At 36.0% G+C, this 25,357-nt stretch overlaps 1 protein-coding gene across 1 annotated transcript in view; it reads right to left on the minus strand.

Moving 5' to 3' along the window:
• The window catches only part of LOC148945345 (lysophosphatidylcholine acyltransferase-like), an 89,774-nt gene that overhangs the window by 54,673 nt on the left and 9,744 nt on the right, over window positions 1-25,357 (minus strand). The window contains exon 2 of the mRNA XM_089098773.1: window positions 13,605-13,750. Within this exon, the coding sequence (XP_088954899.1) occupies window positions 13,605-13,750 (146 nt within the window). The remainder of the gene's footprint in view (window positions 1-13,604; window positions 13,751-25,357) is intronic.

Here is a 25,357-nt window from a genome sequence, read left to right on the forward strand (position 1 = left end):
TATAATACTGAGGACCAAAGGTGTTTGACAACTAAGCCACTTTTCAATTATTAACCTAAGAGTGAAAAATCGGTCGACACATCCTCTACCTTTTCTCAAACCGCACTGTTCTTCTCTTAAAGCTTTGTCTACAGCATCCCTCAGTCTAAAAAGTATCATATTACTAAGTAATTTTGTACTTGCAGAGACCAGGCTAATACCACGATAATTACGACACTCACTCTTATCACCTTTCTTATACAGTGGTTTAATTAAGGTTTTCCTAATCATTAGGTGCTTCCCCTTTTTCAAAAATTACATTTATAGTCTTCACTAACTTATTTTTAACCTTAGAACCATCATATTTAAAAAACTCATTTACCACACTATCAGCCCCAGGAGCCTTATTATTTTTTTAATCCTTTTAGTACAGTCGCTAATTCTTACACGCAAACAAATGCTCCTTCACATCCAAGGTATCACAAACTTGTTCATTTTGATGTATATCTTGTTCTGCAACTGTGTCTCGCTTAAGCACATTCTCAAAATGTTCCGTCCATCTCTCTTTAACCCTTTTCTCGTTGCCAAAACTGGTCCCGTTTCTATTTTTATCCCGTCCATGTCTGGGTCGACTACTCCCTCTTAGATAATTAACATGCCAGAGTAAATTTTTCTATTGTACCATCTGGCTGCATCTTCCAGATCCTCAGAAATTTTATCCATGGCGTCCACTTCACACCTCCTTAGTTCATACTTTAATGCTTTCTCCACTTTCTTTACATTCCTTTTGTTTTCATATGATCTATCACTCAGATAATTCTTGTACAAACCCCTTCTTCTCTCTATTAAACATAAAGCTTTTATTATATTCATTAATATTCCTAGCTGCAGTCTTAACTTTCTTCCCTAAGACACCATAAGCAACTTCACAAATTGTTTTTCTAAAATTATTCCAACCATCTTCCAACTTGTCAAATTTTAAATTCTTAAGTTTAGCATTCAACTGCTCCTGGGAAGTTTCTCTCAAATTCGTATCCTGGAGTCTACCAACATCACAATTTCACAGGAGGTAGTTACCCTTCCGAAATTTCAGCTTTAAATTAACCCTAGACAATACTAGATGGTGATCTTTACTTTTAGCATCAATAACGGCACTCCTATATACCAGAGTATCTAGTATTGATCCTGCCAGACTTCGGTTTACTATAACATAATCAGTAAGGTTTGCTGTCTTACCATCACGTGAATACCAAGTCAACTTATGGGCCATTTTATGAGCAAAGACCGTATTGATATAAATATATTATTATACCTACAAAATTTCAAAAGTCTGTAGCCATTACTGTTTTCTTTTCCTACACCAAATTTGCCTAGGCAAGGATACCATCTATCCCTATTTCTACCAACCTGGGCGTTAAAATCTTCCAGTAATAACATCATATTTCAACCTGGGGCCCTTTCTATTTGCTCCTGTAGCTTTAAGTAAAATTCATCTGAGTCACTAGTATCTCCGTCAGACGGTTCAACAGTAACTGATACCCTGAACTTTTTAGTCATAAAATGAGCAATTAGTAATCTATTATTAATACCTTCCCAGCCTAAACAAGACTTAGCAGCTTCCTTATTCATCATGAGCCCTACTCCCTGTCTATGTACCCAATCCTTCTTGATTGAGTAAACAAATTCTATATCGCCTAATTTAATGCTATCTACCCCTGGAATATGAGTTTCAGAAATTCCTAAGAAGTCCAGTTCGAATCGTCAAAATTAGTCAGTCAAAATGTCAATACGATAGTCATTTTTTAAAGTCGTAACGTTGCAAGTTCCAATTTTCATGTTCTTTAAATCATTGAAATTATTTTGGCTTCAGGAAAAGCAATGATCCCGGATACCAGTGCAGGACGGGGATCAACTTATCTTCTCAAGTCTACACCGGAGCGTTTAAGCTGGCTTAGAAGCGGATAGCAAGAAGTCCCTGGGGCCTCCAGTATGAATGGAGGCTTTGTACAATCCTGGGCCCATCTTGGTTACAAAATGGTTTTCAGCACTTGGCGATGCTCTTCTATCAACAAGAGTCGAAATCCTGCACAGACAGTCCCAAGCCTATTACCTCTGACTCATTATATATTCATGCCTACAAATATTATGCTACTACAGGGAGGCAACCTAGAGTCAATAAATTCACTAGGAAGAGATTTTTCAGCCCGAAAACGCCCGTCAAAAGAGACCATATCCAGAAGAACTATCCATTAATCAAAATCCCGTGCGAATGGTGTGTCTTCACTAGGCTATAATTTCCTCGATGGGCGCCACTCCTCAAGTGGGAATAGAGTTGACCGCAAGGTCCCCAGTCTTATAGGTACCCTGAAAAAGTCGAGGTAGCCCTTTGCAGAGGCTGGTGTCCATAGATCTGGATCTATCGAGGACAACTGCCCTGCCGCAGTTGTCTTCCTATGGAGGATCCTCCCACGATGGTGTTGTACGTCACCATGCAATTTAACCCATTGCTGAGAGAAGGTTTGTAACTCATGGGACGTATGGACACGCCGGTGGGCCCTGTTGAGTGTACATTTGAGGGGCCTTCTTATTCCTCCATCTGTATTTATGGCCCCGGGCGAGGGTGCGCCAGTTTCTATTATGGACCCGCAGGGACAAGGTGCCCCTTGGTCCCTGTCTCCTATGGAGGTACCATACATATCCGTAGGGCGTTCCCCCATCGCCACCTGGGGACACGCTGAACCTGGCGAAAAAAAAAATACAAAAAGATAATTTCCTTCTGGCAAAAATACAAAATTTCACATTCCTGCAGATAAGAGCTTGAAACCTCCATTAGAATCTCTTGACACGGGCAGTGAATGGGAATAAAAATGGTTTCTCTTATTGGACACATAATTGTCAGGTTAGTTTTTGGAAAAGCATGCCTGCCTAGAGTCTCAGGTATGCTGACCAAGAATTAAAAAATTGACATAAGACCGTTAGATTTAATTTGAATTAAAGTTATCAAGTATTTTGTAGTAGGTTGCATAGGTTGCATCAAAACATGGCCCATTGTAGACAGAGAAAAGCCAAGACAGATATACAGAATCTCTTGAAATGGGCAGTGGATGGGAATAAAAATGGTTTCTCTTATTTGACACATAATTGTCATGTTAGTTTTTGGAATGTCATGCCTGCCTAAAGTCTCAGGTATGCTGACCAAGAATTCAAAAATTGACATAAGACCGTTAGATTGCCTGTAATGAGAGGCAAACAAGGCACGCCCGCCTATCTTCTTAAGAAGGTTGACCAAGAATTTAGAATTGACATAGGACCAAAAATTTGCTTGAAATTACAGGCAAACAATCGTTTAAAGCTATCTTTATCTTTTAAATAGTACCTACTTGTTGCCTAAGCTTAGCCCCACATTCTGAAAAATTTGAATTTTTCACAAATTTTTTTAATTTTTGGGTTACTTGCCCGAGACTCTGGGCAGGTGGACGCCCCCAAATATTGTCCCAAATTCATCTCTCAATTTAGCCCTTATTCGCGGATGGCCAGCGTCTCAAATCCCTTGCCCAATAGTATTTATTCATTGCCTCAGCTCAGTTCAGCAATCTGAGCCAATTAATTTTCTCAGTTCAGCAATCTGAGCCAAGCCATATTGAAAACATCTCTCTGCAGAGCTGAAGTGTCGAAACTCACAGGATTTAGTATAATAACACAGGATTTTAGGCTTAACGAAAGGGGTTTTTATGTTTAAATATCCAATACTGATATTTTGACTTATAGAGACTCTTTAAATAATTAAAATGCAATCAATTCAAAACAAAGTACTGTTGTCGGTCGTTTTGTAATGAAGTGCAACAATTTTGGCCCAAAATCAGTCAAAATTGTATTGAATACAGAGACGATCAATTAGTTTAAAGCGATTAAAAAACATTTAATACAATCTTTCAGTTTCTGAAGACATACTATCGCATGGTGCCTTGCTTAATCCTTAAGATAATATAAGATTTTATTCATCTTGAGTTATACATATAATATTACATTATTTTAACTAACTAAGATAAAGATAAAATAACTAAGAGAGGGTTTTATGTCTAACCCACAGAAAAAAAATCATTTTATTTGTTAATACTATTTTAAGCTTGTTTTGCATCAGCAGTTGGTTCAAAATTCAAATTAAAGCTAATTTTGAAACAAAACCAAAAAAATATTACCTCAATAATTTACCTTGAACTTATCGGTTATATATTTAACAATATTTCTTAATAGGTTTTTTGGGGTTAAGGGGCAAATAAGGTACCTAGGTTAGGTTAGGCTACGTATTTAATATGCTGCGCTCTGGGCGGCCCCCCTTCCATAATTATTTGTGGTAATTTTCATAATTTTGTTACTAAAGAAGCCTATCATATTTTCAGGTTATTTGGTTTTATTTCATTAGCATTAACCAAACTTCACTTTTCGAGTGTTTATTATATAACCGATAAGTACCATTTACCTTTACAAATGCTCATATTTCCTATAAGCTGCAATAAAAAAGCGGCTGCACGGAATCAGCCATTAAAATTCTACTATTCAAAGTAAATGAATAAAGTTAAAGAAGAATTATTGTCCTTTATACCTCGCGATGACGAAATTGATTGAGCGGCGCTTCCTGATCGAAGGTTGGCCGGTTCAATTACTCGTGTCGCAAGGAATGGTTAATCTATATAAGTTGTATTATAATTTCTTGTTTATTTTATGTACCAATGCCACTCTTTGCTTTCATGCGAAGAAACTCCTTTTATATTTAATATGGGCTTAATGTTTGTCTTAAATACCATATCGCGGTTTACCCTAACCCTGAGAAGAGCCACGACGTAAGACAGTATTTCTGAAATCCCAACGAAAGATCTATATTCTGTTACATTGACCAAAGATAATGTGCTAAACTAAGATAAGATCCATTCGTCATAAAATAAACATACAATGTTACATTTTGCTATTACCCCATTAGCCTGTAAAGAAGGGGGAAGACAAACCAGTCATTTACTCAAAGAAGAAGAGAAAAAAAAAAATCACTCACAGAGAGAAGAGCAAAAGGGAGAAGAAAAGAAAATATAAATAAAATAAAAACTATAGAAAATAAAACTAAATAGATTGAATAAACTAAATTAATTAAGTAGATTAAATAGATTCTAATAAATTAATAAAAAATATAAAAGGAAAATAAATAAATAAATAGACGAAAATAACTTCTTAGAAGCCAAAAAATGTTTAACAATTTTTTGGAACAAAGTGAATGAGTGGCACCTTCGAGTTGATTCAGGCCACTTATTCCATACAATATGACTCACCATTAAAGGATTAAAATCTGACCTTACACAAGGAGTACAGGGAACTTTAATATGATTTTTGTATTGCGAGATTATAATTATTCTGATCAGAGGTAAAAGATGGCGGAACATTTATCGGCCGGGGGAGGTCACCTTGAAGCTGAGGAAAAGTAAAACATACACACGAAAGAATATACAGTGACTCGAGATCAAGTAACGGGATAACTCCTGAACGATTAGTTTCCTAAACGAGGATTCTAGCTTTTTTCTTATAAACCTTAGAAAGTGGTTTTAACAGTGAAGGAAAGGTTGACATTTATACAATGGGACAGTAAGAAACGTATGATTGGATCAAGCAGCGAAGAAGGATTTTCAAAGTTGATCCAGGAAGAGTTTGTTAATTTTCCTTAAAATACCGAGACTTCTGCATATCTTCATTTTAATCAACTCAATCTGACAATTTTAATCTAAAAACGCACATATCGATCTTTAGATCTATGAATATATCCCATTTGGCTGGTGAATTTGGGATAACTGGGGATAAGCCTAAGAAACGCGCGAAAAAATAAAAAAAAATGGACAGGAAAAATTTTGGGTAAGATAATTAGCATCAAGCCATAGAATTACTCTCTCAAACAAATTTTCCAAATTTAATCGAAGCTCTGATTCGCAATTTCCCAAAATGCCAAGTGTGCTGTGATCAGCAAAACAAAGAAGGGCATCAGAAGAAGGCGAACTATGGTTGCCATAATGGGCAAGGTTAGGCTTAGGTTGACAAAGTCTACAGCAATTAATAGGTTTCTGGTTTTTTACTGCATAAAAAAGATCATTTACATGAATCAAAAATAGCACAGGCCCTAAAACTGCAATGCAATGTTTTTTTTTAAATTATGTATGGATATTATAAGCTGTAGAGAGCTCGTAAAAATATAAACGAGACCGCTTCACAATAGTACTGTTATAGGCCATTTTGCATGGCAGCACAAGAAGGCAGCGCTAGGCGGGGCAGAATTTGTATCGAACAAAAAAGTTATAACGGTCAATCAGTATAAAATGACTCTTTAGGCTAATTCAGGGTCGACCCAGCTTCGAATTGGTATCTGAAGAAATCGGGAGGAAAAAAACGAGAAACGCCATATGATTTGCCCCCAACCCTGGCATAGCCCTCCTAGCCGAGGGTAGAAACAAAAAGTTTTTCAGTCTCTGGACACACTGTCACACGGTGGCCAATTTCATCCCTAAACATACATTTAATATATTTTTGGAAGTTCTACAGACCTCGTCATTTCATAAATTAAATAAAAAAGCAAGTTTTTTCAACTGAAAGTAAGGAGCAACATTAAAACTGAAAACGAACATATATTATTACGTATATGAGGGGGTTCGCTTCCTAGTCGATACCTCGCTCTTTACTCTGAAGTTCGAATTTTGTTCGAATCAAAACCCCTGAATCACAAAGGCCGTTTAATTAGAAGAGATAACTAAAAAAAAAAAAACTTTAGCGTAAAGAGCGAGGTACTGACTTGGGGGCGAACCCCCTTCTATACGTGATAATTTCTGTTCGTTTTAAGTTTTAATGTTGCTCCTTACTTTCAGTTGAAAAAACTTGTTTTTTTTATTTAATTTTTTCAAAGGACCTTGTTCGCATCCTAATGGGACGTCTAGGAAAAATATTGAAATCCATGCGCCCTGGTTGTTTTCCCATTCTATTGGTTCAAGAATAGGAAAGCTTTGACCGCTCTAGGGTTGCGAGAATTTAAAGTTCTTCCCCCATTTTCAGGAGCCGGGATCTCAATATCATGGTTGTAACCTAGTAAATCGGTAGTTCGGTAGTTGCAAACTAGTAAAGAGTGAACAACAGCCCATAATAACCAAAAGTTAAAAAACGGGTTTTGAAAAAAACTGCCAAGTGACAAACAAATGCCACCTGACAATGACTCAGGAATTATGTTTCCCTATGTTTCTAGGATTATACAAAATTAGCGCTTTAATGAAAACATAAAATAACATAGGGGTTTTGGTACAGTAAAAGCAAACCAATTAAGGCCACTTTTTACGGAATAAAAATAAAGTATTTTAGAAATGTTGCTTTTTTTTCGTTTAATTTGGTATCACTTCTGCACAACGGCTCAGTTCAATGACTGGCTCTTGTTTCGGTTCTGAAAAGGATATGTCATGAATAGTTTGTAGACAAGTTCGAATCAAAGCGATCTTGATAGTATTAGGACTATAGAATAGCTTTAGAATTTGCATCATAGCTTGAAATTCACTGTTGTATACAGAGAAATAACCGGATTTCGAGAGTTCATATTATATCTTATTTGATCTTCATTTAAGTAATACTTAAGCATATTTCTCACAATTTAAGATTGTATATTACTCATTATTGGTATTATAGCTGGCGAGACCAAAATGCTACTTGATAAATCAATCCAATATTTCTGTAGACTGAAAGGCGTAAGACTATAAAAAACTAAAGATTAGTTTATTGTTGTCAGGCTACATACTCACTTTTGACTCCCAAATCAATATTCCTGTTTTTATGTTTGACTTTTGCGTTTTCAGTAATGCGCTAGTTTTCTATAACCCTAGAAACATAGGAAAACATAATTAGTTAGTTGATTTGTACTAGTTTTGTTGATATATGTTAGATGGGCTGTGAAGTAATAATTTTTGTCCGTTTTAAGTTTCAACTTCGCTCTTTACTTTCCTCGGAAAACTTTTTTTTTAATTACTAACACAGAACAAATGAGCATACTAAATAATTCTGTATGCTTGGTTTAGGGGATGATGTGCAAGTCACACTTTCGCAAAAATGTCAGCTTCAGAACAATCAAAATAGGAAAGTACATGGAACTTTATTTCCAGGTGGGGGTACAATTTGGGGACAAATAGATGAAAATGTGAAAACTAAAAGAAATTTAATATGAAATGGAATTACTTTAGTGGGTTCTTCAGAAGGAAATATGCCAGTAAGACAATTCTTAGTTCATAATTTGTAGAATAGTTTTAGTCAGCAAATATTCCAGGTGCTTCCACTTTCATTTGCTCTTTTCACCTTTTTTCCTTTTTTTTATAAACAAATGGATTTTACAATGAATTTTTTATAGGACGACTTTTGTCTTCCCGCCGATTGTTGTCGTTGTCTTGCTTGTTTACCGCTAAAATGATTTGAAGAAGAGTGAATCTATGGAAAATTCATGATAAAAACTAATTTACCTGAAAAAAAAGTCGAAAAAAGCGGAGGAATTAAATGAAAGTGGAAGCGGTTGGAATATGTGTTGACAATAATTTTTCTGCATATTATGAAGCAAGGACTATTTTATTAATGTATTTCCTTCTGGAGAGACTGACCGCTAGATCTCTATTGGGAAAATTGTTAGTCTTGAGATTTTAGGGAAGCTCTGGCCCGAATCCTCCCTCTTGTACACGAGTCTAAAACCATGATACCAGCTTATAAATACTATCTACACAAGATGAAGAATCCGTCAGTGGGCATTAAATCCCAAGAAAGCATTAATTTTTTCATAAAATAATTAATTAGTTTCTAGTCTAATCCGACGATGCGCTTATAAATCTTCTAAGATTATCTTTTGCAGTAACCATGAACTAAAAGAAGAACACAACCAACATATTATAATGGGCCGCATTCTAAAGGTCAAAGAGCCAACTGCAGATAGGGAGTTGAAGTTCAGCTACCCCTGACATATAGTTTAGTAGTAGTTGCCTCTGAGGCATGAGCCGTGATGAGCAAAAGAGAGCAATTTGGCGAAATTAGACCATTCAACTAGACTATAAAATTTACGGTACAAGAACTAAAATTAACATTCGCTTTCATTGCGGAACTTCGACCTAACCTTGTAAAATAAACATCTTGTATGGCATATCAATAATAATTACTGTATTGCACAAATCTGGAGTATTTGATGAGGGAGGTACTAACTTATCCTTGAATGAGAATGGGGGCTCAATTGGCCATTTCATTGAGTTCTACACACCACCCGACTGATGCTCAACCTTCAGTCCAATATTTAATTCTATGCTTGATTCAGAGAGTTCATTTGGAAAAGAGCCATGATCTCTCTCTAGTTCAAAATCCTCTTAGTTCGCAAGAAATTCACAAGCAATATTCTAAAAAAAAATGATGACTGAATAATCTTGGCTCCCTCCAACAACAAACTTAAATCACTTCCCCGTTTCTAGCTCGACTAAGAAACGGTTCTTGTCATATGTATATAAGCTGAAATTTAGCTGGGTAAAGGGAGGGGGCAAATTAATTTTTTTGGGGCGAATTGTGATAAGAATAGTTTATCCACGGAAGGAAAATATCGTAATAGAAAATTGAAGGGAACACAAAGTATTAGGGTGATCTAAAAGCCCTTAGATTCGGTTGGAGGAGGGCCGAAAGCCCCCCTAATATGGCCGACATAGGCATACGAAGTCAAAACACGTCTCTTGAAAAATCAGCTCCGAGAGATAACTTGTTAGGTTATCTTGACTAATGGACATAATGGCTAAGGATATTTGAGTTTACCTGTAGTTACAGAAAAAATAGGCAGATCTTAATTATATTTTTCTTAAAGTTGATTTTGAATTAGACGCACGGAACATTCAACCCCCCGTCAAAAAAATGTTTCTTGCCCTCCTTGTTTCCCTGCAATCGCTATAGATTCTAGGTGTCGCTAGCACTCAAAGGGTTTTCACTCCTACCATAGATCCTGTATCAACATCAAACAAGCAAATTGGCGCATTTGAACTCCGTCCCTATTAAGTGCAATTAAAAAATACATTTGGACTACATATCAAACACGGTTCAGGAAACTCTTACTGATGTATGCGCCCATTGACCGTGACTAAGGAACTAAACAAAGAGTAGCCTTTGGGTAACTGATAAGACTAGACATTCGGACAAGTACAAAAAAAAAATCACCATTGGCACCTAGCGTCTGGCGAAACTTTAAGCTAGGCCTAGTACATGTCTTTTAAACAGTAGATTAGCCTACCCTAAAAAGCCAAATGCTTGCCTTTTTAGGCAATTTGAAATGCAGGTGAGGGTAAAGAGCCCAAAACTATTTAACTAGTAGGCCTGCCGGTTTAAACCTTGGCCTATACTTTGTGCAGCCTGAATAGGCCTATTGAGCTAAATTACTTCTTTTAATCGGTACAAAACAAAACCAATAGGGATTATTTATTAATTACAGAGAGACTTCACCTTTACATGCTATTAATATACAGATCAGGCTAGGCCTATATCATTATCATATAAATTATCCAGTTCTGTTTGAAACTTTCTTCTTATTTAGAGACCTTTTTAATGTTTTCTCCAGCCACTACGCTGCTTTTGGCGTTAATAGTTTTCAATTCTTTTCTTTTCAGGTTAAATCGCGGAATATCCTACTCTCACTAGTTACCCATACTCTTTGGAACTAACATGAAAATGTACCTTTTCTGAAGCTGAAATTTCTGGGAAAAATTATGGAACTAAAAAGGAGAACCTAAAGCTTAGTATCTAAATTTACAGTAGCCAACATTTCTGTTTCTTGGGGGGGGGGGGGTACACAATAGAAAGTTTCTTTTAGAGACATTCCCAACGGAAACTACATTTTTGTTATACTTTCAAGTTTTAGAGAGGAGAGGTTTAGTTGATCTCTTTGGAACTCTTCATGGACAAGGGTCCTAAATATCAAACTTTACGATTATAGGTTGAACTGAGGTGCCAAAAAGTGAGCTCGGCAATGAAGTTGAATAGCTTTAGAAAACGCAGGTGCAGGCTTCTAGAATTAAGTGGGTTATGGCTAAGGTTAGATCATATACCTTCGGCTGTATGTGTGTAAAGCCTGTAGACAATCGAAACACCGATTTACTATCATTTCGACATTCGACAGACGTCATTTCGACATATGTCGAAAATTCAGCTTTGATTCAGACGAGGATCAGAAACAGACCATAATTTTAGATAATTGCAATAATTTAAAACTTTTCTGTCAAAAATACCTTGCTCACTAAATTTCTGAGAGGTTTTCCCAATATCTTCTCATAGGGATTATTCAACGTTAAGTATCACTTTAAAACCCATAAATGTCACCTGTCTTGGTGTATTATAATTTTACATAGTATTTTTACATAATTTCAATAATTTAAAAGTTTTACATCCGAAATGCCTTGCTCACTAACTTTCTGAGAGGTTTTACCAATTCCTTCTCAAAGTGATTATTTAAAGTTAAGAACCACTTAAAAACGCATAAATGTCAAAATCCCCACCTAGATGTATTATAATTTTACATAATATTTTTACATAATTTCAATAATTTAAAGGTTTCACATCAGAAATACCTTGCTCTCTAACTTTCTGAGAGATTTTTCCAACACCTTCTCATAGTCATCATTTAAGCTTCAGTATCTCTTAAAAACCCATAAATGGGATATTCCCTGCCTTGGTGTATTATGTAAAATGTCTCCCTATGCTTACTTGTAGCACTCGTGTGAGCCAGATCTCATAAATTTTTCAGGTACATCAGTTACCCTGTATGACCAAACCATGAATTTGAATTAGTGATATAATTTCAATCAACTGAAGGTCGAGTTGAAGGTTGTTTTCGCATCAACCTATGGCGGGGCTGTCGAATTAGATCTTTTGAAGGGCTAATTTCCCCCTTCAAAATCTGTCTGCGTGATATAATATAACTCAACACTTATTTTATCACAAATAAATTGTTTCTGAATTAAATACACAGCATAGATCAAATCTAGATGGCGCGAAGTTACAATGGATGAAACAGAATAATGCACTATACTGAGAATCCAGATGCTTCACATCTAATATACTACAGCTCCAATACGTTATAGCATGGGCGCCCATAAGCTGAATTCCAGGGGGGGGGCAAACCTGATCTAATTGGCACTTTTAATGCTATATAATAGAAATCTCAGAACAAAAGTATAAAAATAAGGCAGCATCATTCAGCAAGGGGGGGGGGGGGCGGGAGCCCCCCCTGCCCCCCATATGGACGCCCATGCGTATAGATGTTAGACATCAAAAGAGCGCTGATGATATTTTCTAATTAGCTGAAGACGCTCAACAGTGAGTATAAAATCAGGCAAGCAGACAAGAACAAGGGTGAGGGGCATGGAGCCCGTGCCCGTCTGGAAATTCTTAAGATATTTAAGATTGTCCTCTAATATCTCTTTTTGGGTACTTTAGACGTTTTTGCTCATTTTTTCTAACTTAGGTCCTCCCCACTAAAATGAAACTATAAGTTCTTAAGCATAAAATAATAATAATAGTGACTTACACATTTAATTTCTTTAAATAGCAATTAATATTAAATGCACTCATATAGGTATTGGATCAACAGCCTTTATTATAAGATTCAAGAACAATGTTCTTAATTACAACTTCATGATTCCGTGAATTAAAATAATTTGATGATCTTTCTAGAAAGAATTCATTACGATGTTACCCCTAAAATCTTAATCTGAACTGGGAAACCATTTAAACAATAACAATGTACGCGCAACAATAATTTTAGAGTCAAAATCGGTAGTTCAAAACTTTTACAGGAACTTGGTAGGGACGTTGTGCACAGGGATGGCACCCACTTCGAAGTAAAAAAAAAGCTTAAAACACGTCATAGCACAAAATCACCTAATGCCAACACTGTATCAGTTTCTTGTCTATTTTGCATGAAGAGTTGCCACTCCGTGAGTACATATTTTCGAAGACCACACTACCTTTCCATAACGTATTAATAACAGTTCAATAGGGAAAACGCTTTTATTTGACAATGAAACACGCTAACAAAAAAAATCAACACTGAGTCAGTTTCTTGTCTAATTTTACCTGAAGGGTCACCACTCCTTGGGTACGTATTTTCAAAGACCACACTGCCTTTCCATAACGTATTGATAGCAATTCAATAGGGAAAATACCTTTATTTGACAGTGAAACACACATGAAAAAAAAATCTCTAGATATTTAGGTCACATTCACAGTGGCCGTCTTCAATAAATAAACTGTTATTTATTGAAGACGGTCATTGTGTTTATGACCGAAATAACCAGATATTTTTTTTCCGTGTTTCACTGTCAAATAAAAGAATTTTCCCTATTGAACTGTATTTATACTCCTTGAGTACCTTGTAGCAGACGGTTTTGAACCATAGTTCCTAGGAATTTTCGGCCTGACTTTATCCACTGCATTGTCACTAAGTGAAATAGGGTTACATAAATTCTTATTTGTGGATTACATTTTGAAAAGTTGTTGGAAAATTCAGATTGAAACCAAGGACGGATAAGTAATATAGATATTACAAACGAGACAATGCTTACCTCCTTTTTCCTTCCAGAGGATAGTCCCTTATTTCCTTTTCCGTTACGCCATACGTCCCTGCAACAGAAAGGATCCAGCATACAGCAACGCAAATTGCAACTCCAATCAAACGAATTGGCAGTACGAGTATAGTGAACAAGGCGATCTGAAAAAAAAAATTTAAACCATAAGCACCATTTGCATTGTTTTCAAATAAAATCGTTGCTATAAATGATGTCTGTAAGTGCATTTTCTTGATTTCTTTAAACAGGCACTCACAATTGGAATGGGAGTTCAATGAATTCATCTTTTCCCTAGTTCTCATCATTTTCAGAATCTTGTCGGTCAAGGCCGTATCCAGGAGAGTTAGTGGGTGTTAATCCCCCCTCCCCCCCCCAAAAAAAATTGTTTGCCCGAGTCGTAAAAACGTAATTAAATGCATATGAACAAATCTTTGATGTTTTTAAAGTTCTTTTTCAACTCCCCCTCTCCCCGAAATAGCGCCTCATTCCCCAAATAGGGCCTTTCCAGATTCATATTCCATTGGATCTTTCATTTAAAGATACATATTCCACAGTAGCTCATTGAACCCCCCTCGCATTCCTGTCATTCACACAATTTATCTGTTTTTCTTGCCATTTTAAAATTTAGTTCCAACGAAAATAAAATTATTATAAAAAGGTGGCAAGCAACAAAGAAAGAGAACAATCCATAACTATTTTGTTTAATATTCATTGTCAAATGCTAAGTTTTAAAGTATGATGTTTCGATCTTAGACGAAATTGTGTGAAAAATTAATATATCCCCTACTATCTTTTTTTCCCTTCGTATCGAAAACAAAAGTAAAATTCAACATGTAAGAGAACCCTAAAATCATTATCAACAATATATATATATATATATATATATATATATATATATATATATATATATATATATATATATATATATATATATATATATATATATTTATATATATATATATATATATATATATATATATATATATATATATATATATATATATATATATATATATATATATATATATATATATATATATATACATATATATATATATACAGTACAATATACAGTACAACAATATATATTATTATTCCAGCGAAGGATGGTCACAAATGTGACAACCCGTAGTTTTAGATTACTGAGAGGAGGCTCATTTGACCAATTATTTAAAGATTTAGTGCCGATTCTGAGTAACAAAAGAAATCAAGCCACAGGAATGTGCCACTTTCTCGCACTTTGGCCCATACAGTAGTGATTTTGGCCCGAGCAGGGCCAAGATATTATCGACCAAGAAAGGGTATATTTGTAAGGGTATTCATAGGGCCTTCCCAACTCAGAGACCATTTTGGCGTGCAGTATATCATTCGTTCCAACGACTGCATGGGGTTTATAGAAAATCAACCTTTATTATAGATTCCTGATCCATAAAAAACAAACTAACCAACTATTGAGTATCGTATAGTTGCAAATTGTCAATTAGGGTGTTTGTCAGTGAATTGTCTTATGAGGTGGGGGTATCTGAGCCTCAAAGAAGGGTTTTAGGCTCATATTTTCACTTTTTTTTAGAGGTGCCTCGGATGAATTGAATGAATATTAGATAATCAGGAATTTAGCCTCTGACCTCCCTTCATTAGGAGCCCTGGCTTTTTAAAACCTGTCTGGTTGTTAAAATATCGGTAAACTTTAAGCTAGGAAAAAGAAAAAAGAAAATTGAAGTCCACCTGACTGGTTGTCTGTGGGAAATTTTAAGCGAGTAAAAATAACATAAAGTTTTGAGTCGCTAGATGTGTTGAAATACTGCCAAGTATACCCTGAGTATATCTGTTCTGACTACTAATATAATGTCTAGCCAGAACAGCTATAGTTTACGTACGGTTCAGAAACTTTATTTTACAAGATATACCTCAAAAACCAACACAGGTTGAATAAGTATCTCAAATAAGTTTAACCAACAGATTCCATGTACTTGGCACAGCAGGAAGGGTGGAAAAGGGGGAGGGGGCTATAAATCTCCATTTCACGTGGGCGTCACGTAACGTCGTATGGATTATCGCAACTATTATGCGGCTTAACCTGGTTTACTTTGGAGTTGAAATGTATGACAATTATATTTTATTTGGGTCAAGCTTTAAAAGGTTTAAACTTCTTGGAAAGAGGGGAGTCCCCCATCCCTACATGTTCGGCCTTTTTTGTAAAAGAAAAAAGTCCGTCAAATGTTTGAACGAGGTCACACAATTTCTACCAACTGATTACAATTTTTACCGAATTCTCGATCGGTAATATATCGATAAACATCTGTGTATATTGGTTAAGTTAGTGGTACTTGTGTATTATCCAGTAGACACTCGAGAATTTGGATCTGCAACATCAGACAATAACCGGTTTATACCTGTTAGTATTCTAAGACAAAGCTTAGGCTCAGTTGAAATCTACGTTATAGATATAATTTTATTAAATATTTAATATATAGAGTTGGTATTTTGGTTGGATTAGATTATGTTAGGTTTTAATATAATGCGTTCTGTGCGGCCCCCTTCCATAATTCTTTGTTGTAGTATCATAATTTTGTTACTGAAGTATTTTATTTTCATCATATTTTGGTCTATTTCATTATGATTAATCTAACTTCACTTCTCGAGTGTGTACTGGATAATACACAAGCACCATATTAGTGTCCAAAGGGTCAATTTATGTGTGGGTGGATAAGGATTTGCAAGCGCAAGCATTTTTTTAAATCTATTGTTCATCTAAAAGGCGCATAATAGAACACTTAAGAGAACATCTTACTTATATATATTTTAGATGACGAATCCAGAATGGATTTACTAATACCACTCTAAAAATCCCTTATGTCTTTGCCTCAAACATTGGGAAAATACCACATAATTGCTTACAAAACTAAATTTCTTCAGATTAAAATAAGCAAACGTGATTATAAAAGACCTGTCATAAAATGGCTTAGAGCTAGATAATCGCAAAATAAGAAATATATTGTCGGAATTATCAGATTACCAGAATTCACCGCATTAATTAAACATCCATTATACGCACTTTGGTTGGTCATCTAAAATTCAGGGACGAGTGACGAAGTATATTTGAACAACAAAAACGCGGAAGTAGCTTAATATACTGACATTATGACTAAGTATTAATGTGTCACGTAGTAGCCAGGAAGGACCTACCAAGTTAGAGATGAAGGCTAGGTGGTTGACACTTGTTATAATATTTAGTATCTTATAAAATGATTCTATTATTTCTAAAAGGAAAAAATGTATCCCTGGAAAATGGTTTAAGTTAATTCATTCGTTTAATCAAGTTCTGAATACAACAGGGTGATACAATTTGTCAGAAGGATAAGTCATCAACCATAGACCCTTCCACAAATTCCAGATTTGGTCGTCGTTCTCAAGAAGACTCATAGGTCGTTGTACCATAACTGCTGCTTCTACAAGTAGCTCATTGTACCACCAAGCCGCCTGAGGCCAACATAGCTACGTGCGCTCATTCTCCGCCCCAATCTAGGTAAAGCATTACTCTCATACCCTCCTACACATTCATATGGCCTATGACATATGACTTATTCTCGGCCCATTTGGCAACGACTTGCTTTTCGTGTTGCCGCAGAAGGATGGTCTAAAGAACGATCTTTGGCAATATATTATACTTAACCTAAAAAATTTGGCTTGGCTATCTTAAAATTTATTTCATTATAGCCGTAGAAAATTGGATCGAACCACATTTTTATCACAGCTTGTTGTTTGATATATGCCAGTCAAACTATTACCTAAAACCGTCCTTAAGTTGTTTTTATGGAAAATGCTTAAAATGTTTTCCTTTCAAAGTTCACACGTCTCAAAACCGTTCCTTATTACTGTCATTACCATGGTCTCTAATCCTAGTCCGCAGACTCATCTTTCTTTTATTCCCAACTTTCCTCGGTACTTGTGTATTATATGGTACACACTCGAGAATTTCGATCTACAGATCAGACAATAACCGGTTTATACCTATCAGTATTTGAAGAAAATTAGCTTAGGCTCAGTTAAAATCTACGCTGTAGTTATATTTTTATTAAATATTATTTGAAAAAAACTACGTTTTCTAAAGAGTTAAAGAGGCTGAGTTACAAGGTCGAACCTTAAAACGTACAGGGATTAGGAGGCACAGTTGGGGGGCTGCCGCCGCCCAAACCCCCCGCTTTCGCAGCCTTTAAATAAAAAAAAATTTTTACGAACAGAAATTATTCCGTATATGAAAGAGGCTGTGCCCTCCTCAACGCCTCGCTCTTTACGCTAAAGTTTTTATTGTTTAAAAAAGAGTTGTGAGAAAGTCAAACTTTAGCGTAAAGAGCGAGGCGTTGAGGAGGGCACAGCCTCTTTCATATACGGAATAATTTCTGTTCGTTTTAAGATTTAATGTCGCTCTTTACTTTCAGTTTAAAAAATTTTTTTATTTATTTAAAGGCTGCGAAAGCGGGGGTTTGGGGGGCGGCAGCCCCCCAGCTGTGCCTCCTAATCCCTGTACGTTTTAAGGTTCGACCTTGTAACTCAGCCTCTTTAACTCTTTAGAAAACGTAGTTTTTTTCAAATAATTTCTGCACGTTTTTGTACAGTTTATTACTTATTATTGCTTGACTAACTGTTAGCTGATCGTGTCAGGAGTTGAAGTTGGGGGGCTGCCGCCCCCAAACCCCCGCTCTTGAACATTCTTGTGTTAAGGCTTTTAATTCCTGAATACTCAAATCACGTCGTACAGGGTGCCTCCTAGTCCCTGTACGTTTTAAGGTTCGAACTTGTGACTCAGCCTCTTTAACAGCCCCCCCAACTGTGCCTCCTAATCCCTGTACGTTTTAAGGGTTGACCTTGTAACTCAGCCTCTTTAACTCTTTAGAAAACGTAGTTTTTTTCAAATAATACACATAAAAAGGTTAGACATGCTTTGTTATGAAAATTGACGCGCAGATATTTTCATAACAAAGCATGTCTAACCTGTTTATCTGTATTATTTGAAAAAAACTAAGGTTTTTCGTAAATGTAAATTCGGGGGATAATTTTTTCGGTCTGAAAATATCAAAAGGCCCTAACAGGTCAAATTCTGCTTCGAATGAGTCCTCATTCAACCGGATCCGTTGCCAACTGTGGCCTGTAGGCGTGGCTAAGAAAAAAGAAAGAAATGATGATGAATTTTAAGTGGCTATATTTGGTTTTTTGAAAACAGGGAAGGAGTGATCGGATTGAGCTGAAATTTCGAGGATAAGCTCCAGGGCCCTAGGAAAGCTTAACCTGTAAATTTCAACCCAATCGGACAACGTTAAAGGGGGGCTGTGGTGGGAGGGTCGAAACTTCCGGCCCAGTTTACCCCGTGAAGATAAAGTCGGAGGAGGATGAAATTTTGCAAGTTTCTTAGTTTGAGCTTGGGCTACAAAATGCGATCACCGCCGTCTCTCTGCGACCTCTAGGACCTGAAATCGCTTAACATTGTGGTGGGTCGCCTCTTTATAGAGGCATAAGTGTGCCTCCTTGATTTAATATGGTGTAGATGGTATTTTGGTTGGGTTAGGTTTTTGTATAATGCGTTCTGTATGGCCCCTCTATCATAATTCTTTGTTGTAGTTTTCAATAATTTTGTTACTAAAGTATTGTATTTTCATCACATTTTTGTATATTTCACTAGGATTAACATAACTTCACTTCTCGAGTGTGTACCATATAATAACCAAGTAGCCTTTTCACGACCGTGAAAAACCCCAGTGCTCCTTGGCTAATCTACTTTTTGCATCTTCAGTGCACCCACCGTTTTTACAAATAATACTACCCAGGTAAGTAAAGCTATTCAACTGATCGATTTTCTCACTACCTAACATCTCCTCTGTACCCTCATTTATTTACAGTGTAAGCAGCTTACCCTAGTGTTCTTAACATAAATTTTCAAAGCTATTCTTACACCTTGAGCTCTCAAAACCACCAAAAGTTCATACATTTTGCTAAAAAAATTTATCTGGGATACTCCAATCAGCTGTATATTTTCAAACAGTTCGTGGTAACGAACTGTAAGTAAGGAGCGACCCGGCTCAAACGTAACCGAAACTTTAAAAAACGGGATTTTGATACCAATAAATACATCAAAAGAATAAAATTTTAATGCTGATTTCAAATACATAAGTTTCATCAAGTTTAGTCCTACCCATGTTATTTGGGAGGATCTTTCCATGGAGGAAGTTTTCTTGGGGGAAGGGGCATTGCTATGAAGGGGGCGCCGGATTTCCCAGCATTATTTAAAAAAAGATCAGGAATTAAATAAAAAACAACAAGTTTCTCAACTGAAAGTAAGGAACAACATCAAAACTCAAAACGAACAGAAAAAATTACGTATATGATTGGCTTCACCCCTAGTCAATACCTCGCTCTTTAAGCCAAAGACTTTTTAGTACTTTCATAAGAGCTATTTATTCTAATTAACGGCCTTTGTGATTAAGGGGTCATTTTTAAAAAATGTGAACAAAATTCGAACTTTAGCAAAAAGAGCAAGGTATTGACTAGGGAGCAAACCACCTAATATGCGTATTAAAAATATATGAATATAGAAGTTCGTTACGTAATTTAATTCGTAAGTTACGTATATTTATTATTAATAAAAACGTTCATAATTAAAATTAAACAACATTTAACCAAATAAAAGTAAAATTAATATGCAAATTTTGTTTTAATTATTCATGTACGTTGAGCCAAAATCAAAATCTGCATTAATTCAAAAACGTTCAAAAATTAAATTAAAAAAAACAATTTTATTAACTGAAAGTAAGGAACGACGTTAAAACTTAAAACGAACAGAAATTAGTCCGTATATGAAAGGGGCTGTCCCCTCCTCAACGCCTCGCTTTTTACGCTAAAATTTGACTTTCTCACAACTCTATTTTTTTAAACAATACAAATTTTAGCGCAAAGAGCGAGGCGTTGTGGAGGGAACAGCCCCTTTCATATACGGAATAATTTTGTTCGTTTTAAATTTTAACGTCACTCCTTACTTTCAGTTAAAAAAAAACTTGTTTTTTTATTTAATAAGTCTAAGAGACTACCCCTTCAAACTTGATACAAAGCCTGTTCTTTTACTCATCTTTTTGCTAAGATCTTACATGTTTTGACAACGAACGCTGTAAAGTGAAATCTTAGCACTAAGATCTTACATCTTATGGCGTTCTTTTGCAAACGTCCTTTGTCATTCTGCTCTGATCAGCGGTCTAAGAACAATAATGAGTATATAATCAAAGTTCTCTCGTCATTGTTCTATGTGGCAGAAAAACGTCGTCCTTCACACTTTTTGCTATCATCAGTGAGCTGAAAGATCTTAGAACAAAGATAAACAAAAGAACGGAAATCTTTGGAGAAAGATGTGAGATCTTAGATTAAGACCTTAGAGCAAAAGAACGGCCCTAACGTTTTCTCATAGCTTTTGCCGTGTTTCTTAGGAAAAAATCCCTCAAAATGGAGAGGACATAAAACCTGACTAACTTCTGGTTTTGTATAGAACCAACTACTAACCTTAATTCCTTGCTTGAACGCAGCAATATTATTCCCGTATATAGCTTTAACCATGTTAATGTACTTATCTGGCAAACGATAAAGGTAAGATTTTCACAAAAGTCTTTTTTCCAGCTGAATCAAATGCCTGTTTATAATTTGATGATTCAGACACTTCTCAATTATTAATCTGAGAGTGAAAATTAATCAATATATGCTCTCCCCTTCTTAAAACCACACTGTTATTCTCTTAAAAGTTTATGGCTAGCATCACATGGTCAAATAGATATCGTCATTCTAAGTAACAATAACAATAAACTAATAGTAGTAATATTGGAAGAATTTTTATTATTTTTCGAAGAATAGCAGACGAAAAAAAAGTAGCCTGAAATTACTTTCAAATTTTGGAGTGCAACGAATTAATATTCTTCTTAAAGATTAGCATGAATTTCAAAGGCATTCGAGAATTTGTAGAAAGGTCTATTGGTAAACATATACCGTATCAGAGTTGACAGCTTATCTTTTTGATTAGAAATATTGCGCTAATTAATTATAATAATAATAATATAATATCAATATTATTGATGCACCGCATGCTGGCACTAGGGATTCTCATACCTCGCGTTTGTTTGCCTAACAAGTTCCCTAAATATCACAGTGTAATTACGCATGGGCACCTATAAGGGGGGGGGGGCAGAGGGGGGTTCCAGCCCACCCTGGCTGAATGATGCTACCTTATATTTTTGTTTTGAGATTTCTACTATACAGCATTGGAAGTGCCGATTAGACCAGATAAGCCCCTCCCCTCCAAAATTCAGCTTATGGGTGCCTATGTAATTACGTACAAACAAATACAATTTTTCTAAAAATGGGACAGCAGGACTAGCACCTTAGTGGGAAGGGTTGGATTTGAATGTTTTATAGAACTTAATTGCATTTCATTGGATCTCGATCGGAAAAAATTGGATTTACTAAGTCTTGCGTGAAGGCGGAACCAAGAACAAGTGCTCTGCTGCAAGCCCTCAGTATGTCCCAAGAGCTTTCAGCGGAGAAAATAGGAGCTAAATGTGTGCATAATAATAATAATAATCTGTATTTAAAAGCCAACTAAAGCCATATACAAAAAGACATACTAAAGAAAAATTACACTTCATTTGACATCCTTCCCTTCAATACAAAATTTCCTACTGCCACAATATAACGGGGAGTCCTATACCTCATTAACTCACAAAGCAGCCTATCTTCCCCCTCCTGGATAATTAATCCCCTTAAATGAGAGAGTTGCTTACACCGGAGGAGGAAATGGCCCAAACCATAATCATTTCCCCCACATCTTAAGCAACTACACCCGGCCTCCGGACCTTCCCTCTTTTTCCTTGCAACCTAAGTATAAATTGGAAGACAATTTGCTCGAATCTGAATCCAAATCCTCAAATACTTAATGGGCAATCCCAGCTTGAAATAAAACTCCTGACCAAAATTCTCTTTTACTTCTCTATACAAAGTAAGACTCGGAGATTTGTCCACAGCTGCTTGCCATAGTTGCTCTTCTTGGTCTTCAAGTCTTGCACTAAATTCCTTGAAGAACTTTTCATGATCCTCTGGCCCTTTTCCCTTCTCCCACGAACTTGAAAATCCATTCTCATCTAATATCCTCTTGATTTGTGCTGTCCATGACGTTTTGTTACACTGAAGGAGAAGATCTTCATATGCTGCTCGGGCAAGTCCAGTCAGGGGAAGTTCTAGAAGTCTTAACCAAAATTTGATGATTTGGGTATAACTTTTCAAGTTCAGGTTAAATATACCAAGATCACCTTTTAATACTAATGTATGTGTTGTATTGTGTAGGCCAAAAACTCGTTTATAATATTGAAGTTGAAGGGTTTCTATTTGCTTTGCCGGCTAATACCCCCATATTTCTGATCCGTAATGTAAGATAGGCATAATTTTAGTATTAAATATATGTTTGTGGAGGCGTAGTTCACTTATTTCTGCTGTTAGTGTGCTTCTGTATATACCAAATAATGCATTTCTTCCTTTCTGTGCCATTGTTGTAATATGACTCGTCCATTTTCCATTTTGACAAAGGATGAAACCTAAGTATTTGGCCATTTCCACCACTTCCAGCATTTTTCCATTCAAAAAAAAAAAAAATGTGGTGCTGATTCCAAGGGTTTTTTGCTAAAAATCATGACTTGGGATTTCGTGACATTCACCTCTAGTTTCTTCTCTTGCAAATATTTTTCAAGCATATAATTTCTTGAAAACGGCCAGATAATACTTTTTGAAAATTGGCTTATTAACAGTTTCTGTTGTGAAAAGACGATCTAGATAGGTGAAGACTTTGGAAAAATCATTTCCCCTCCCAGCGCCCTGAATATATTTTTATTAGACCGTCTGCTAATTGAAATTAACGACCCAACAACCGGAATAAAAACTGTGAAAAATATAGGTTGACAGTCGGACAAGGGTGATGATGATTTCATCATAATTATTTAATTATAATTCTTAAGTGTTCCAAACTCGGTTAATTTTGCATTGCATTTTATCTCCAATTTTAATCGAATTTATAAGCAGGGAGTGTTTAATTAATTAGCCACCTTACAGGTCAATTTGACCTTGCAGGTTGGCACTACAGGGCCATCGAACTTTGAGAGTAATCTCAGCAGCATATTCAACTAAGAGTATTGTTATTTCTGGCTGGATTTTTAGTGAAGTAAGTTTCTTTTACACTGTATTGCTCACAGGTTCCGATTTACAAATTGACTCGGCAAAAAAAATTAATTAATACCAATTCAACTAATACTACACAAAATGTCCTTTCTCGTGTGAATCAGGGTATGGGGGGATTTTCCGTGGGGGAATACGCCAGACACCATTTTTATGCGTAAAATTCGCTTTACCGAGCGAGGGTCGCTCCACTCGTAAAATGTATCTATGCTGTACTGAATATGAAATAACTAGCAAACAAACAAATATGCAGGTTTTGATGATACGAGTTTGACAAAATCAACAGACAAAGCAACTGATCAAATGGATTAGACATTTGTCATCGTTTACAGGGCTCAATGGAACTTTAAGCTGTGGCATTCGTTTCTAATGCCTAGAAAGCTGCCTAGTATGCAGGACCACGAGAAAATAGTGATACTTCCATGTGCTAAAAATGCAGAAAAAAAAATTATTGACTAGCAACAGAAGCAGTGGAATGAGCTGATGCCTGGAATAAATTTTCAGGCAAGCATAATTCAATAACAAAAAATATTGTAAACAATAATAATAATCTGTATTTAAAAGCCAATTAAAGCCATATACAAAAAGACAAATACTAAAGAAAAATTACACTTCATTTGACCTCCTTCCCATCAATACAAAATTTCCTACTGCCACAATATAACGGGGAGTCCTAGACCTCATTAACTCACAAAGCAGCCTATCTTCCCCCTCCTGGATAATTAATATGGGGTACAGTCACTGTTTGGCTCTTCATAAAACTTAAAATTTTTCTTTTTAAAGTCGAATTCACATTTATCATGACAGGTGAACGAATGTAACTAACAAAACTTTGAAGAGAGACAAGTTACCTAAACTAGGTATGTACACAGCACAGAAATTTTTTTCGGAAAGGCGGTCAAAACCTTTGGGAAAGGGACATGAACTAAAAATTGTATAACATGACACGACGTAAATGGAACATGCGCAAAGCCCTACCCCAGCGTATACCCCCTTAAACTGAGACTAGAACTAAAAAAGTACTGAGGAGGATCAGAGACGACTAGAAGATATTGGAAATCGCTGTTGGAGTGCATTAAGAACGCAGTACTCGACGTCATTGGCTGCAAGAAGCAGAAGGCAGAGTGCGACGCAAATTGGCAGCTGATCAAGGAACGAAACGATCTGAAAATTCTAGTTGACAAATACTCGTCTAGTCATTCATCTAGTCATCCTTTTGACAGGTAATACTGTGTTAATTTAAACGAACTTTTAAAAGTGCTAACAAACGAGTGAAAATGTCTGCAAGGAATGACAAGACGAAATATGCTAAAAATATCGCAAATGAGATGAAAAAAGTAGCAAGCCGGGTTGAAAGTAAAATCGTCTACATCCTTGAAGTTCTCCGGCACTCAAACCAACCAACTCGTGCAATTTCGCAGAGGACGAAAGTCGTCAGGTGTTCACTACCCAGGGAGTTATCCAGAACCGTTGGGGGAATATTTCTCGGATGTTATGAA

This window comes from Artemia sp. Qi Xiang Cuo, chromosome 13 (assembly GCF_049724085.1).
Source record: "Artemia sp. Qi Xiang Cuo chromosome 13, ASM4972408v1, whole genome shotgun sequence".
Lineage (NCBI taxonomy): Eukaryota > Metazoa > Arthropoda > Branchiopoda > Anostraca > Artemiidae > Artemia > Artemia sp. Qi Xiang Cuo.